The 13,390-nt window shown below is 42.6% G+C and overlaps 1 protein-coding gene across 1 annotated transcript; it reads left to right on the top strand.

Annotated features, from left to right (window-relative positions):
* Positions 1–267: 267 nt before the first annotated feature.
* LOC307136670 (uncharacterized protein) lies at positions 268–13,281 on the top strand. The gene is made up of 8 exons (XM_079833913.1): positions 268–608; positions 1,120–1,265; positions 4,086–4,623; positions 5,060–5,648; positions 6,345–6,421; positions 6,507–6,606; positions 12,233–12,351; positions 12,449–13,281. The coding sequence occupies exons 1-8, from the start codon at positions 396–398 to the stop codon at positions 12,839–12,841; spliced, it is 2,175 nt and encodes a 724-aa protein (XP_079690039.1). The 5' UTR covers positions 268–395; the 3' UTR covers positions 12,842–13,281.
* The last annotated feature ends 109 nt before the right edge of the window (positions 13,282–13,390 follow it).

Raw genomic sequence — 13,390 nt, 5'->3', positions numbered from 1 at the left:
ACATAACTTACATGTAAATGTTGTCATTTATGGAAAAGTTTGTGGTCTGTAAATTTTAGAAGCTTTGAATTAAAAAAAAGATATACCAAACGTTTATGTAAAATCTGTAAATAATTTCGCATTTTCCTTATTGTACTTTTTTTTTTTTTTTTTTTTTTTTTTTTACTATTTTGAAAAAATGTTTTTGAAATACAATTCAAACAGTTTTGAATAAAAAAAAGTGAAACAGTTTTAAACAGGCATTGGTTCAGAGTCGCGTTTGGCTCCAGTCCTGCAGGCGACGCTGTGGCTCAGGCTGCGCTCAAATTCATGTAGACACACTGGAGCTCAAGAGTGAATGGAAAAATAAATTCGTGGTTGCTATACATGTATTGATCAGTGATTGATGCACAAAAATGTACCGAGGTCCGTCGAACTCGGACTACCACCGTGCACCGGTACCTCCGTCAGGTTTCGGACACCCCGCAGCATCCTTTGGCCCTCCGCCGTTTTGTCCTCCTTTTGGGGTTCCTCCGGGGCCTCAATACTGCGCTCCACAGCCGGGTCCTCCTCCGGGACGCCCGTACGGAACAGGGAATGAAAACTACAACAGAGATTCATTCTACGAGGTGCGTGTTTTTACTGGCAGTCCAGTCATAAAACCAATCAGCATTTTCTTGCCACAACATGTGTTTAGATCCACCTGATGAAAACGTTAAAAAAATAAGCAATATTAAATATTTGTGGATTCCATGCAAGTGATGCATGTTCTTTTTGAATGCTTTCTGGGTTGCATGTGGGTAGTTGACGTGCAATTTCAAGCAATGTCCTGCAGTATTAATTGTCATACTTCATTTAAAACTACTTTTAAGCATGCATTTACAACGTCACTAATTTGCTTGCTTGATTGTTTGGTGACCTGCAAATATTTTAATACAACGTCATAATTTTCTTTGTTAAAAATGTTTGGATTTCAAAATCTTTCTTTCTATGTTTATATGACCGAAATCTCAGACTTTTTTAGGCCTACTGGATATTCTATGAATCTTTCATATATTTATACTAATATGGACATGTTGTCAGTATGTTGCGACCATTTTTTTGAGTATTTTCATTCATGTTATTGTCTACCTCCTGCAGAACCGACCCTTCATCAGTCACACTGCTGACCAGAGTGGATCCACGATCATCAGCTCTCAGCTCACACCTTCAAATCAGCGTCAGCTTGGTCAGTCTTCACTAAGCTGGTCAACCCAAAGTCTAGATGAGCAAAACCAAGATGTCAGGTATGAGAAACTAGACAAAGATTCAATAGTTGTTGTGTTTAATTTAAATTGTGCCAATAACTGCATTTGGTTCTCATTGCTCGTTCCATGCATTGGATTTAAGGATTTAAATAAAGATGTATTATTTGACTTGCAAGAATTAGAGCAGTGTCTCTGTCTCCCATACATGTGTATAAAGTATGCGTGTATTTTACATGCATCTCAGAGCGGCTCTGTTCACAGTAAATGCTGCTTTACATAAACTGTTATCAAATACATGTTTGGAGCATATCTCAAACTTTATCTCTGCATATGCTGAGGGTTTGGGTTGCTTATAACGTTCACCTGGGAACACAATGTGCGCCATTTATAAACCTATGCCATCACAGCAATTTTAAAAGGTTAAACCCTTGCTCTGAGTTTCGATGTCCACATATTCTTGCTCAAGAAATTACAGTGGCTGTAGCATTTATGTCATAAAGAAGTGGCCAAATATTAAAGATTCAGTAAACATTTGAATGAAAGTGATAGTTCACCAAGCGGCAACCTCTCGCAGTCTTGAAACCAACATGGGAGTGATTTAAAACTGCAATTCATAGACAGGCAGTTAGAGACAGGCTCCAAAAGGGAGTCAAATCTGTGGGTGGATCAATGATGGTTTGGGCTAGCCTGGCTCCGCCCTCCTACGTACTTCTGCTCAATTTTCCTTCAGTACTCCGTCTGGGATTGTGGTATATTCTCTGGTTTTCTCTGGTCAAATTTTAACCGGTCCAATCAGCGAACAGAGGGAGTGGCTGAGAACAATGACTTTGATGTCGTGCGCTAGTTTGAGATGACATACGTCACGACCAAACGTTAGCAATTGGTTATGGCAGATCCAGAGTGGACCAGGCAGATCCAATAGTTTTAAACTTCAACAGAGTACCCGCCTTCAAGGAAGTTAACGCTTGTCAATGGAGAGTGGCCAGACTGTGCAAATGAAATGTACGAGAGTCTGGTAGGACCAGGCTAGGTTTGGGCTGCAGTATCATGGAATTCCCTACTGTGTTTGATGTGCACGTCACTGCCGAGGACCACTGAACCATCCTGGAGGACCATGTGCACCTAATGGTTCCAACACCCTGATGGTGTGGTGCCGTGTATCAGAATGATAATGCACCAAATACACACAGCAAATCTTGTGACAGAATGGTTTGATGAGCATGAAAGTGAAGTTGAACATCTCCCATGGCCTGCACAGTCACCAGATTTAAATATTTCTGAGCCTTTTTAAACTGAAAGACCTGGCCGCTGTTCTGGAATAGAAATGGTTAAAAATCCCTATAGCCACAGTGCAGGACTTGTATCTGTCATTCCCAAGACAAATTTATGCTGTATTGGCCCTGCACCATACTAATACATTATTGTGGTCTAAAACCAGGTGATTCGGTTTCATTGTCCAAGCGTATGTATGTATACATGCATACACACACTAGCGTTCAAAAGTTTGGGGTCGGTAATATTATTAAATTGTTTTTGAAAGAAGTCTCCTATATCACCACACATGCATTTATTGGATAAAGAAGAGTAAAGTAATAGATTTTTAAATTGTGTAATATTTCAACTATTATAAATTGTAATTTATTCCTGTGATGGCAAAGCTAAATTTTCAGCAGTGATTACTCGAGTCTTCCATGATCCTTCAGAAATCATTCTAAAATGCTGATTTGCTTCTCAAGAAACATCTTATTTTTTAAATGGTTGTACTGCTTAACTTTGTAAACCTTGATACTTTTTGCAGTAATATATATGGTGTTAACTTGAAATAAAATCTTTTGTAAGCGTTTATTAATTTAATATGTCCTTGCTGAATACTAATCTTATTGACCCCAAAATGTTGAACTGTGTGTATACGTGTATCAGTGATGCGCGGGTTGATCCAAAATGAGCGGGTGCCCGCGGCCACCCGCGGTTACCCGCGGTTACGAGTCATCCAAAAATATTTTTTATGATATTCGGGTCACGGTCGGTCGGATCGTCAATAAATCCTTATTTACCTTTTGAATGTTGAGCGTTATTAACTTTTGAATAAATGCTGACGCGGGACAAAATGCCCGATTTCCCAAAACGTTGAACTGAGCAATGCCATTGTACCATTTTAATAGGCTACTTTTAAACGCATTTAAAGTCAGTTTTATGTATTTTCTGAGAGGGGGCGGGATTTTTGTTGGGAAAGTCGGGGGAGAGACGCACACTTCGATTAGACTGGATAAACACATGCAGCATCTTAATTGTTAAGAAAATTAAACGAAATAAATGAATAAATCAAGCCTGTATTAGGCTACATAACACTAGGCTATATCATACAGCATTCAGAAAAATAACAGTTTGCGCTCCTAGGGCTTTCACACTTTTCCAAATGTTTTCCAAATGTGGGCTGATGAATTCTTCAAGCCGGGTCGAAACATAAACATCGCGTTCATCAATAATATGCATCTGGAGCTGAAATGGAAAATGATGGGCCGCCGCAAGAACTTCCTGCTCTCGCTGCTGCACCTCTGAGCACACCACGTCAGGGCCTGAAACATTTTCTCAATGGCCCAATGAGCTACGATGAGCATTTACTACTTTTAAAAAACGCGGGTCAGGAAGCGGGTCGGGTACAATATTTTCTTCTTTTTTTTTGCGGTCCGAGTTGCGGGCGGGTTAGTTGAAAACGTCGGTCGGGTGCGGGTTGTTTATACATTGACCCGCGCATCACTGACGTGTATACAAAATGTATACGTGTGTGTGTGTGTGTGTACATTCAAATTGTTAATTAACCCTTTTTAATTAATCCATTTCATTGTTGTTTCAATGAAGGAAAAAGGCAGAGGAGTTTCTCAGAATCCTGCAGGCAACCGACCGGATTGAGCTGGCCGCAGATAAAAGTGACACCGGTGATCGCACTGCAGACAAGCATCCCAGCCGAGCGCGAAGTCGGAGCAGAGGGAGGAGCCGTCCACGCAGTCGCAGCAGGAGTCGTGGAAGGAGCCGGGGTCGTAGTCGAGCTCGTAGTCGTGGAAAGAGTCGGGCTCGCAGCAGAACACGCAGCCATAGCCGCAGTCGAGCTAAAAGCCGCACAAGGGCCAAAAGTCGTGCAAGGAGTCGTAGCCGCAGTCACAGCCACGGGAAGAGCGTAACGGGCAGTAAGAGTCAGTCACGTCTGAGCCCCAGTCAGACCAAACAGTCTTACAGAGGGACTGCTGAAGGCAATCACAGCTCTAGCAGCACCAGCAGCGGAGTAAGCTTTGGCGCTAACACCATGCCTGATCTGTTTCATGGACTAAGACAGATCCTACAGAACAAAGATCTAGAGAAACACCTGCCTGTAGTCAAGAATGCCCTCCTTAGAGACCAGGTAAGCACCACAATTCTGTTATGTTTTGAGTGAGAGGTCATTTGAAATGTAAATTTTTTGTTGTTGTTGATTGTTACAGTTAAAAATACATAAAAAATGTAATTCATAAAGACAATAATGTAGAAGATTTAAGAAAATCATTTTGGTGGTTATATATAATTACATTTTTAAAATAATGTTTAAAGTGTTTCAAGGTAAAAAATAAAAACATGTTTAGAGTAAATTTAAACAAAATCAACTTGTCTTGAGTGCAAAGAGTACATTAAGAACATGTCACATTTCTAGATTTTTAAACGACTTTCCCTTTTGTTCTTTGTTGTTGACATGCTTGTCATTGATGTTTGTTTTATCTTGTTGACATGGTTGTTTTAGACCATTTCAAATTCATAATTTCCATCAGAAGTAATGTGAATTGTCTTCCCTTGTGTTTATACAGAGTACTGATAACACAAGGGGAATGTTTCTGGAAAATCAGTCTGCAGTTGGAGGCTTCCAGAACCCACAGCCTGAAACCTCTGCTGAACTCTGTTATGGTTCCCTGCTTCCTCACGAGAGGGCTGGTGGAGACAGCGGCAGCGTTTCCAATATCTTATCCTGGAACGTGCCCAACCAGCTGCCTGAATCCAAGCCTGCATTCCAGAGTGTTGAAGATGAAGAGAAATTCCTGTATGGAGAGCAAGAGGAGAGATCCAAACCTCAAGCTGTGACGGTTCCTCTGGCCCAGACAAGATCCGCGAGGTCTCCGGTTCATCATCTCGGTAAAGAACAGCAGACTCACAATCTCCAGGAAGCCAAAGCACACGGCATGTCTGCTAGCATGCAGCCCGCTGGTTTGGGCACGATGAAAGTCACTCCGGAGGAATGCGACAAGGTGAGAAACCTCCTGAGGACCATCGGCCTGAATCCAGGCATGACTGAAATCTGTAAAATGGCTGCCAGGCTAAAGGAGAAAAAGGAAGAACAAGGAGCTGCCTCGTTCCCGTTGCTCAAACCAGCCCTGGAGGCGCTGCAAGCACTGTCCAGAGGTCAGAGCCAGCATGTTTTGCACTATCAATTTTATTCTTTTAATTGAGGTCCTGTCCATAGAAAACATGTTTTTTTTTTCCAAAGCCCCAGCTTTTTCTATGTGGTTTGGCCGTTCGTCCACATGCAAAGACCGTATCAGGTCACTGAAACCAAACCTTTTTGAAAACTCCTGACAGGGTGTAGATTTTCAGATTTTGGCGTGTGACGTTGGAGTGCGCGCTGTTATTTCCTTTGTTTGATGTCAGATTGTCCACCGCTATCTCCTTTGTTTACATGAGGCGAGTATGTGCAATGGTGGTCGTAGCCAAAATATTGCTTCTAATAACTGCTAACAGGGCTTATAACATGTATACAGATACAGTAACAGATAACATGCTTGTGTGGACAAGATTTTTTTTTTAAACCGAGAAAAAACTTTATAAAAATACCCATGTGCGTGTGGACTAGGCCTGACACTTTTATCCAAAATGAGCTGAATTTTCAAGCTGAATTTATCTATTTAACAAAGTTTGAATGGAATCTGTACTATAATTGGTTGGACTTGAATGAACTCATCTTTTAAGTTGCAGGATTGTGTGAAAGTTGTGTTCTTGAAATCTGTCAGCCATCTCAAAAAAATGATTTAAAAAAAGACCTAGAAGATTTCACAACCATGGGCTTGTAGTGCATTCAACTTTATAGTATATTTTTTTCAGCATCCAAAACGGATGACAGTAGGAGTAATCGCTCTGGAAGCAGCCATTCTACTCAAGAATCCAAGCGTGAGGAGAAGGTAGTGGTAGTTTTTATTAACACTATCACCTCAGAAATATAAAAAAGCCCAAGAGTCTGACTGTGAATTCCTCTGACTGTTGTAGAAGATGGGAGAGAAGGAACGAGAGAGACGAGAGAAACAGATTCAAAAGAAAAGGAAAGAGTACCTGGTGAAGGAACTGGAGGGTCTAATGAAACAGGAAGGTATTAAATGGTTATCATGATCCACACCATTTAAAGGGATAGTTGACCCAAAAATGAAAATTCTGTCATTTACTCACGCTTAAGTTGTTCTTAACCTATATAAGTTTCTTTCTTCTACTGAACACAGAAGATATTTTGAAGGATGTGGGTAACCAAACAGTTGAATGTAGCCATTGACTTCCATAGTTTATTTTTTTTTCCTACTATGGAAGTCGATGACTACCGTAAACTGTCTTTGGTTATCCACATCCTTCAAAATATCTTCTGTTCAGTAGAAGACTATTATATTTTTGCTCAGTAAAAATATGTATTTAAACCATGAACCTTATTTATTAAATTGTTTTTATTTTGCTTAAATTCAACTGTTTATATACAGTGAGGAAAATAAATATTTGAACACCCTGCTATTTTGCAATGTCTCTCACTTAGAAATCATGGAGGGGTCTGAAATTGTCATCGTAGGTCCATGTCCACTGTGAGAGACATAATCTAAAAAAAAAAATCCAGAAATCACAATGTATGATTTTTGAACTATTTATTTGTATGATACAGCTGCAAATAAGTATTTGAACACCTGAGAAAATCAATGTTAATATTTGGTACAGTAGCCTTTGTTTGCAATTACAGAGGTCAAACATTTCCTGTAGTTTTTCACCAGGTTTGCACACACTGCAGGAGGGATTTTGGCCCACTCCTCCACACAGATCTTCTCTAAATCAGTCAGGTTTCTGGCCTGTCGCTGAGAAACACGGAGTTTGAGCTCCCTCCAAAGATTCTCTATTGGGTTTAGGTCTGGAGACTGGCTAGGCCACGCCAGAACCTTGATATGCTTCTTACAGAGCCACTCCTTGGTTATCCTGGCTGTCTGCTTCGGGTCATTGTCATGTTGGAAGACCCAGCCTCGACCCATCTTCAATGCTCTAACTGAGGGAAGGAGGTTGTTCCCCAAAATCTCGCAATACATGGCCATGGTCATCCTCTCCTTAATACAGTGCAGTCGCCCTGTCCCATGTGCAGAAAAACACCCCCAAAGCATGATGCTACCACCCCCATGCTTCACAGTAGGGATGGTGTTCTTGGGATGGTACTCATCATTCTTCTTCCTCCAAACACGTTTAGTGGAATTATGACCAAAAAGTTTTATTTTGGTCTCATCTGACCACATGACTTTCTCCCATGACTCCTCTGGATCATCCAAATGGTCATTGACAAACTTAAGACGGGCCTGGACATGTGCTGGTTTAAGCAGGGGAACCTTCCGTGCCATGCATGATTTCAAACCATGACGTCTTAGTGTATTACCAACAGTAACCTTTGAAACGGTGATCCCAGCTCTTTTCAGGTCATTGACCAGCTCCTCCCGTGTAGTTCTGGGCTGATTTCTCACCTTTCTTAAGCCCAATTTATACTTCTGCGTCGGACCAACGCCGTATCCTCTACGCCGTTAGTAACGCGTTGGTTTTGATTTATACTTCTGCGCTGTTGTCCGCGTCTGTGCAATTACACATGCAGTCGCTAGTAGGCAGTGTCCTCGGGCATGATGGTGTAATCAAGACAACAGCCGAAGAAGAAGCAGCTTGTTGTGTAGAATGTGTACATTCATTGTCGGAGTATCAGCAGCAGGGAGAGAGCGACTTTTCTTGCAGCTTGAGTTGTTGTATCTAATACAAATTAAGCATCTCTAGTTAATAAGTAGAGTTAAATAAGGCGATCTGGTGCTGGAACGCGTTTGTGAAATCATGCAGAGCTCGTGGCCGCTGTTTTCAGTAGCGGTGGCTCGAGCAATCGATTGCTGTTGCGGAGACTTAATTCACGAAATGTACCCTTAAGTGTCCCTGTTCTTGATATACAATTACTGATTAACATCTTTGGTTTTAATGAGAAAATAAATAAACTATACTCAGTGGATCTATGTATTTATTTACTAGCATAAAGAATCGCTGGACTACAAAATATTGTGTTATAGCAGACTTAAGGAACTATCATCCCATTTCTGGACACACACACTTACTTACTTACTTACTTACTTACTTACTTACTTACTTATAGCTGTCCATCGTTTCCGATGATGACGCTTGCTTCGGGGTTGGGGAGGGGATCAACGACATTGCCGCTGGTGCCACTTCTCGTGGGCGTTGAGGCCGATCCTTGACCCGCACACTCGTCCACAGGTGGAGCAAGGGAAACCAAAGGATAGAGGAGCTCCAGTTGCCCTCTGGTGTCTTTGTCTGCGTCTCGCGGCTCTCCGCTGTTGGTTTTTTTCATGGATTTGTGAAACTACTCGGGCACAGGTAACCTGCCAGGCTGATCTATCCTGTGCCAGAGCTTCAAGATGCATGGGATTGATGTTGGAATGCTTTAAAAGTCCCTTGGTGTAGTCCTTATAGCGCTTCTTTTGTCCACCAGCCGCTCGTTTGGCGCCTTGTACTTGACCGTAGAGGATTTGGCGAGGCAAGCGATGGTCCGGCATACGGATGGTATGCCCTATCCATCGTAGGTGTTTCTTAGCCACTGCGGCTTCCATGCAGATAGAATTGGTGCTCTGTAGGATTTCCGCATGTTGGACTCGGTCCATCCAGGAGAGGCCGAGGATCTTCTGAAGGCAGCGGATGTGGAAGGATTGCAAGAGGGTGATGTGTCGGCTGTATGGAGTCCATGTTTCCGCCCCATAAAGCAGGGTGGAGACACACACAGCATTATAAACAGCAACCTTGGTGCTGAGCCTCAGATTTCGATTTTCAAAAACCCTACTACGAAGCCTACTAGAAATGTCAACAGGGTTATTGAGGTTGAGGAGAGTCTCAAAGTGGTTTGCCCAGCGGGTGAGGATCTCATGGCGGTCCTTTAGGAGCGTCGAGCCATCAGCTGAACGAACTGGAGCAATCGCTCTCTTCCTGGGGCCGTAGAGAGTTTTGATGGCATCATAGAAGCCCTGTGAGTTGTTGCAGTCTGCCATACGCTGTATCTCTTCTGCCTTCTTCACCCACCAAGTGTCCTCCATGATCCGGAGGACACACTGGGTTGCAGATCTCGCTGCATTAAAGGTGGCTTTCAAGGTAGGAGATCCAGGGCAGGACAGGAGAGATTTATGGGCATCATGTTTTATTTTTGAGGAGTGTCTGTATCTCAGCCGAATTGCTGTCAAACCAGTCCTGATGATGTTTCCTCGGCTGGCCCATTTCTGGACACACACACACATTTTAACAATTTATTTAAGTCCACTTGAAAGAAATGATTTACAGGGACATAAACATTATAGGTGCAGTCAAATTACATGTACAAAATCATGGCCCAGTGGCACACACAGATCTTCACATCTCTCAGGGGTTATGGGTATAAGTAGCAGCGTCTCCTCCATATGTGGCGGCTGCCTATGATAGCAGACAGGGCACAGTACTTCGCCAGCCGTTTGGCCCTCTTTTTGGGCATCCCAAGTTGTTGAAGCCCTCTTACCACCAGCCTATGTGTGTGTCCTAAGCTGCCGAATATGAACACCAGTAGTCTGCCCCGATAACCGATCTCTGAGATGGTGTTTAAGAGCGGCTGGTATTTAATGACCTTGGTCATAAAGGCTTCCTCCATGCTAGAGTCAAAGGTGCATGCCACCTCCAGAATGAACACCTCACTGAGCTCCTCATTAACCACAGTCACATCTGGTGTGTTAGCAGACAGATGTGAGAAAGCATCAAAGTTACCATTGCCATGCTGGAACATGGATGCTTTTACACTAGAGTGTTTATGTGTTTTTACTGAAGGTGAGAGATGTGTTGATACGTCTCTCACTATAAGGTCCACTATTCTGTCGTGGCGTGCGATGTACATTCCCTTGTAAGCATGGCAGCCATTCAGAATGTGTGGCAGTGTCTCAGTGGTCTGTTCTGTGGTGTGATGTAGACAGTGAGGGACCTGGGTTGCAGGAAACCAGATGGAAAGGTTGAGTCTGGTAGGAAGAACTTGTAATCTAGCTTTTACTGTGAAGGTGACGATGTCCTCACTGAGTGCAGTGTTCTTCAGAAACGAGTGAGAGACAGAGTGATCAGCACAGGAGAGACAGGCCAGTTTCCCCTGAAGGCTCAGTCCAGTCCAGTGATGTTGGTGTAAGTCCAGGAGAGTTCGCCGGGCACCTGTCGATGTTAGCGGGAAGCTGTGGCCACCATATGTGGCTGTTGCCTTGACATAGATCAGGGGATCAGTGATGATATCCTCTGAGACCCTCACAGTCCCAGAGTCAGACCGCGCCCACTCCAGTTCTACTCCAGTTCGGACACAAAGGTCGTTCAGGTCTGGCCAGTCTGACCAGACACCAAAGCCAGCTGAATGGGTGTCCAGTTTCCCACTTGGTTTCCTTTTGAAACCAAGGAAATGAGGCTCTGAGTCCCTGGCCAACGGCACCTTACGTCTCCTGAGGTCCAGGAACAGGGAGGATCGAGCCAGCTCCCTGACGTCTCTGTCATCATTGTCCAGCATGTTCAGAAGGTGGGAAATCCGCATGCTGGTGTAAATCCAGATCACATTTGGTGCTCCCAACCCTCCTTCCCATTGGGGGTGAAAAATAACATCACGGGTGCTATGCGTGTTAAGTCCAAACCACTTTCTCACGAAGCTCACTGTCTTACTGTTCATGTCCATCAGCACTTTCTGCTGGATATGGACATTGGAGAACAGATGTTGTACTTTAGACAGCGCCACCTGTCTGATAGCCTCTAACTTCATGGTCAGAGGCAGTGGACATTTGTCTATCAAGTCCAACCGGGATAGGAACCCTGACCAGATGATGTTTACCTGCTCTTTCCATTCCCCTGCGATTTATTTATTGAACTGAGGGAGGGGTTCTGGCAGACTTATCACAGCGCTTGCAGTCCGCGTAGAACTGACACGTTGTTACATTTTTGGAGAGGTGCGCGTCAGGGTACGGCGTAGGGTACGCGCACATCACACAGCCTACGGCGTAGCTACGGCGTAGCCCTTTCCAGCCTTGTGGAGGTGTACAATTTTGTCTCTAGTGTCTTTGGACAGCTCTTTGGTCTTGGACATGTTAGTTGTTGGATTCTTACTGATTGTATGGGGTGGACAGGTGTCTTTATGCAGCTAACGACCTCAAACAGGTGCATCTAATTTAGGATAATAAATGGAGTGGAGGTGGACATTTTAAAGGCAGACTAACAGGTCTTTGAGGGTCAGAATTCTAGCTGATAGACAGGTGTTCAAATAATTATTTGCAGCTGTATCATACAAATAAATAGTTTAAAAAATCATACATTGTGATTTCTGGATTTTTTTTTTAGATTATGTCTCTCACAGTGGACATGCATCTACGATGACAATTTCAGACCCCTCCATGATTTCTAAGTGGGAGAACTTGCAAAATAGCAGGGTGTTCAAATACTTCTTTTCCTCACCGTATATTATACTTATTTGAAGATATAATACTTCTTATTTGTTAAATACAACTATTTATTTGAGCCATGAACCTTATTATAATATTGTTTTTATTTGGGTTCAACACATGTTTATTTATTTTAACCATTTAAGATTTTTTTTCTTTTGTTCAGTAGCACTATTTATTTATATAAAATAATTCCTATTGAACAATTAGACTCAAAAACATGATGCATCTTTATTGTAGGTAGTGGTGATTTGATCCCAGTGATGGGTTTCTTCTGCCAGCGCTGTGAGGAGTTCTTCGGGGATATGAACAGCGCAGAGAGACATGTAGCAAGTCACAGCCGCAGCGACAGGAACAAGGTGACATTATAAATGCCATTTACCATGGATCATAAATCCGTAATGCAGAACATTGAATTGTGGGGAAAAAACATCAGCCTCTTTTTCATCTTTGCAGACAACAGGTTCGCACGAGCAGCACAAGGATGCTAAGAGACACGGAGACCAGCATCACACATCATCTCACAGACGGGAGAGCCCCTCCAGAAAGTCGACATCCTCACGGGTTCTCCATGAACAAAGGGAACGCAGTCCTGACAGAAAGCGAAACAGAGACGAAAGAAGCCCTACAGATATCAAAGTCAAAAACGAGCCAGAGGGCAAAATCAGTAAGGATGAGAGTAAAGACAAATCCAAAGAGAAAAAGGAAAAAACTGACGATGACAACGATGATGCACAGTCAACAAAGAGTGAGAAGAAGAGAAAGAAGAAAGAGAAGAAATTGAAGAAAAAAGAAAAGAAGAAGAAGAAGGACAAGAAAAAAGCAGAAGCTGATAAAAATTCACCTTAAAACTTAGGGTTTTCTTCTTCTAAGAGCATCAGCTATGTATGAGTTTTTGGATGTTGCGGTAGATTTCAGTCAGCTTTCTTGATGAGACTTCTGTGGTTGAAGGCCTTAGACTGCCTAAAAGTGTTTGTCAATATGTTAATGCTTCCTGTAGATGACACTCCACTTGCATTACGTACAGTACAAGGGCACTTCCCTTCAGAAAACACTTTCGGCATGTAACATTTAAATATGAATTGCCAAATTAAAACTAAGGCCAGAAATTTCTATCCAAATGTGCAGATATTCTGGTAGTAGGCTATGTCCAGCCCAACCTGGGGTTTGTCCCATATGTCATTGTCCTATGAACAGTATTCCATAAGTCATGTTGCAACCGTCTTCTGAAGAATTCACCTTCGGTTCTTGGTTCGAAAAATAAATAAATGTTTTTTGGGTTAAAGGTTGGTCAGTGTTGTTGCTGTTTGTTTTATAACCTTCAAGCTAATGCTCTAGTTGATAAATTGTTACTTTTTTGTTCGTTTGTTCTACTTATATTTTCTTGGTTAATTTGAT

The sequence above is a fragment of the Gobio gobio genome (assembly GCF_949357685.1).
Source record: "Gobio gobio genome assembly, chromosome: 13".
In the NCBI taxonomy this organism is placed as follows: Eukaryota; Metazoa; Chordata; class Actinopteri; order Cypriniformes; family Gobionidae; genus Gobio; species Gobio gobio.
Note: the sequence above shows the minus strand (reverse complement) of the source record. Positions and strands in the feature narration are given on the sequence as shown.

Excerpts from the sequence above, each read along its gene's own strand:
- LOC307136670 (XM_079833913.1), top strand. The coding sequence starts at position 396 with ATGTACCGAGGTCCGTCGAACTCGGACTACCACCGTGCACCGGTACCT. Across the intron at positions 4,624-5,059 it reads ATGCCCTCCTTAGAGACCAG|AGTACTGATAACACAAGGGG; the intron begins GTAAGCACCACA and ends GTGTTTATACAG. Across the intron at positions 6,607-12,232 it reads GGGTCTAATGAAACAGGAAG|GTAGTGGTGATTTGATCCCA; the intron begins GTATTAAATGGT and ends TCTTTATTGTAG.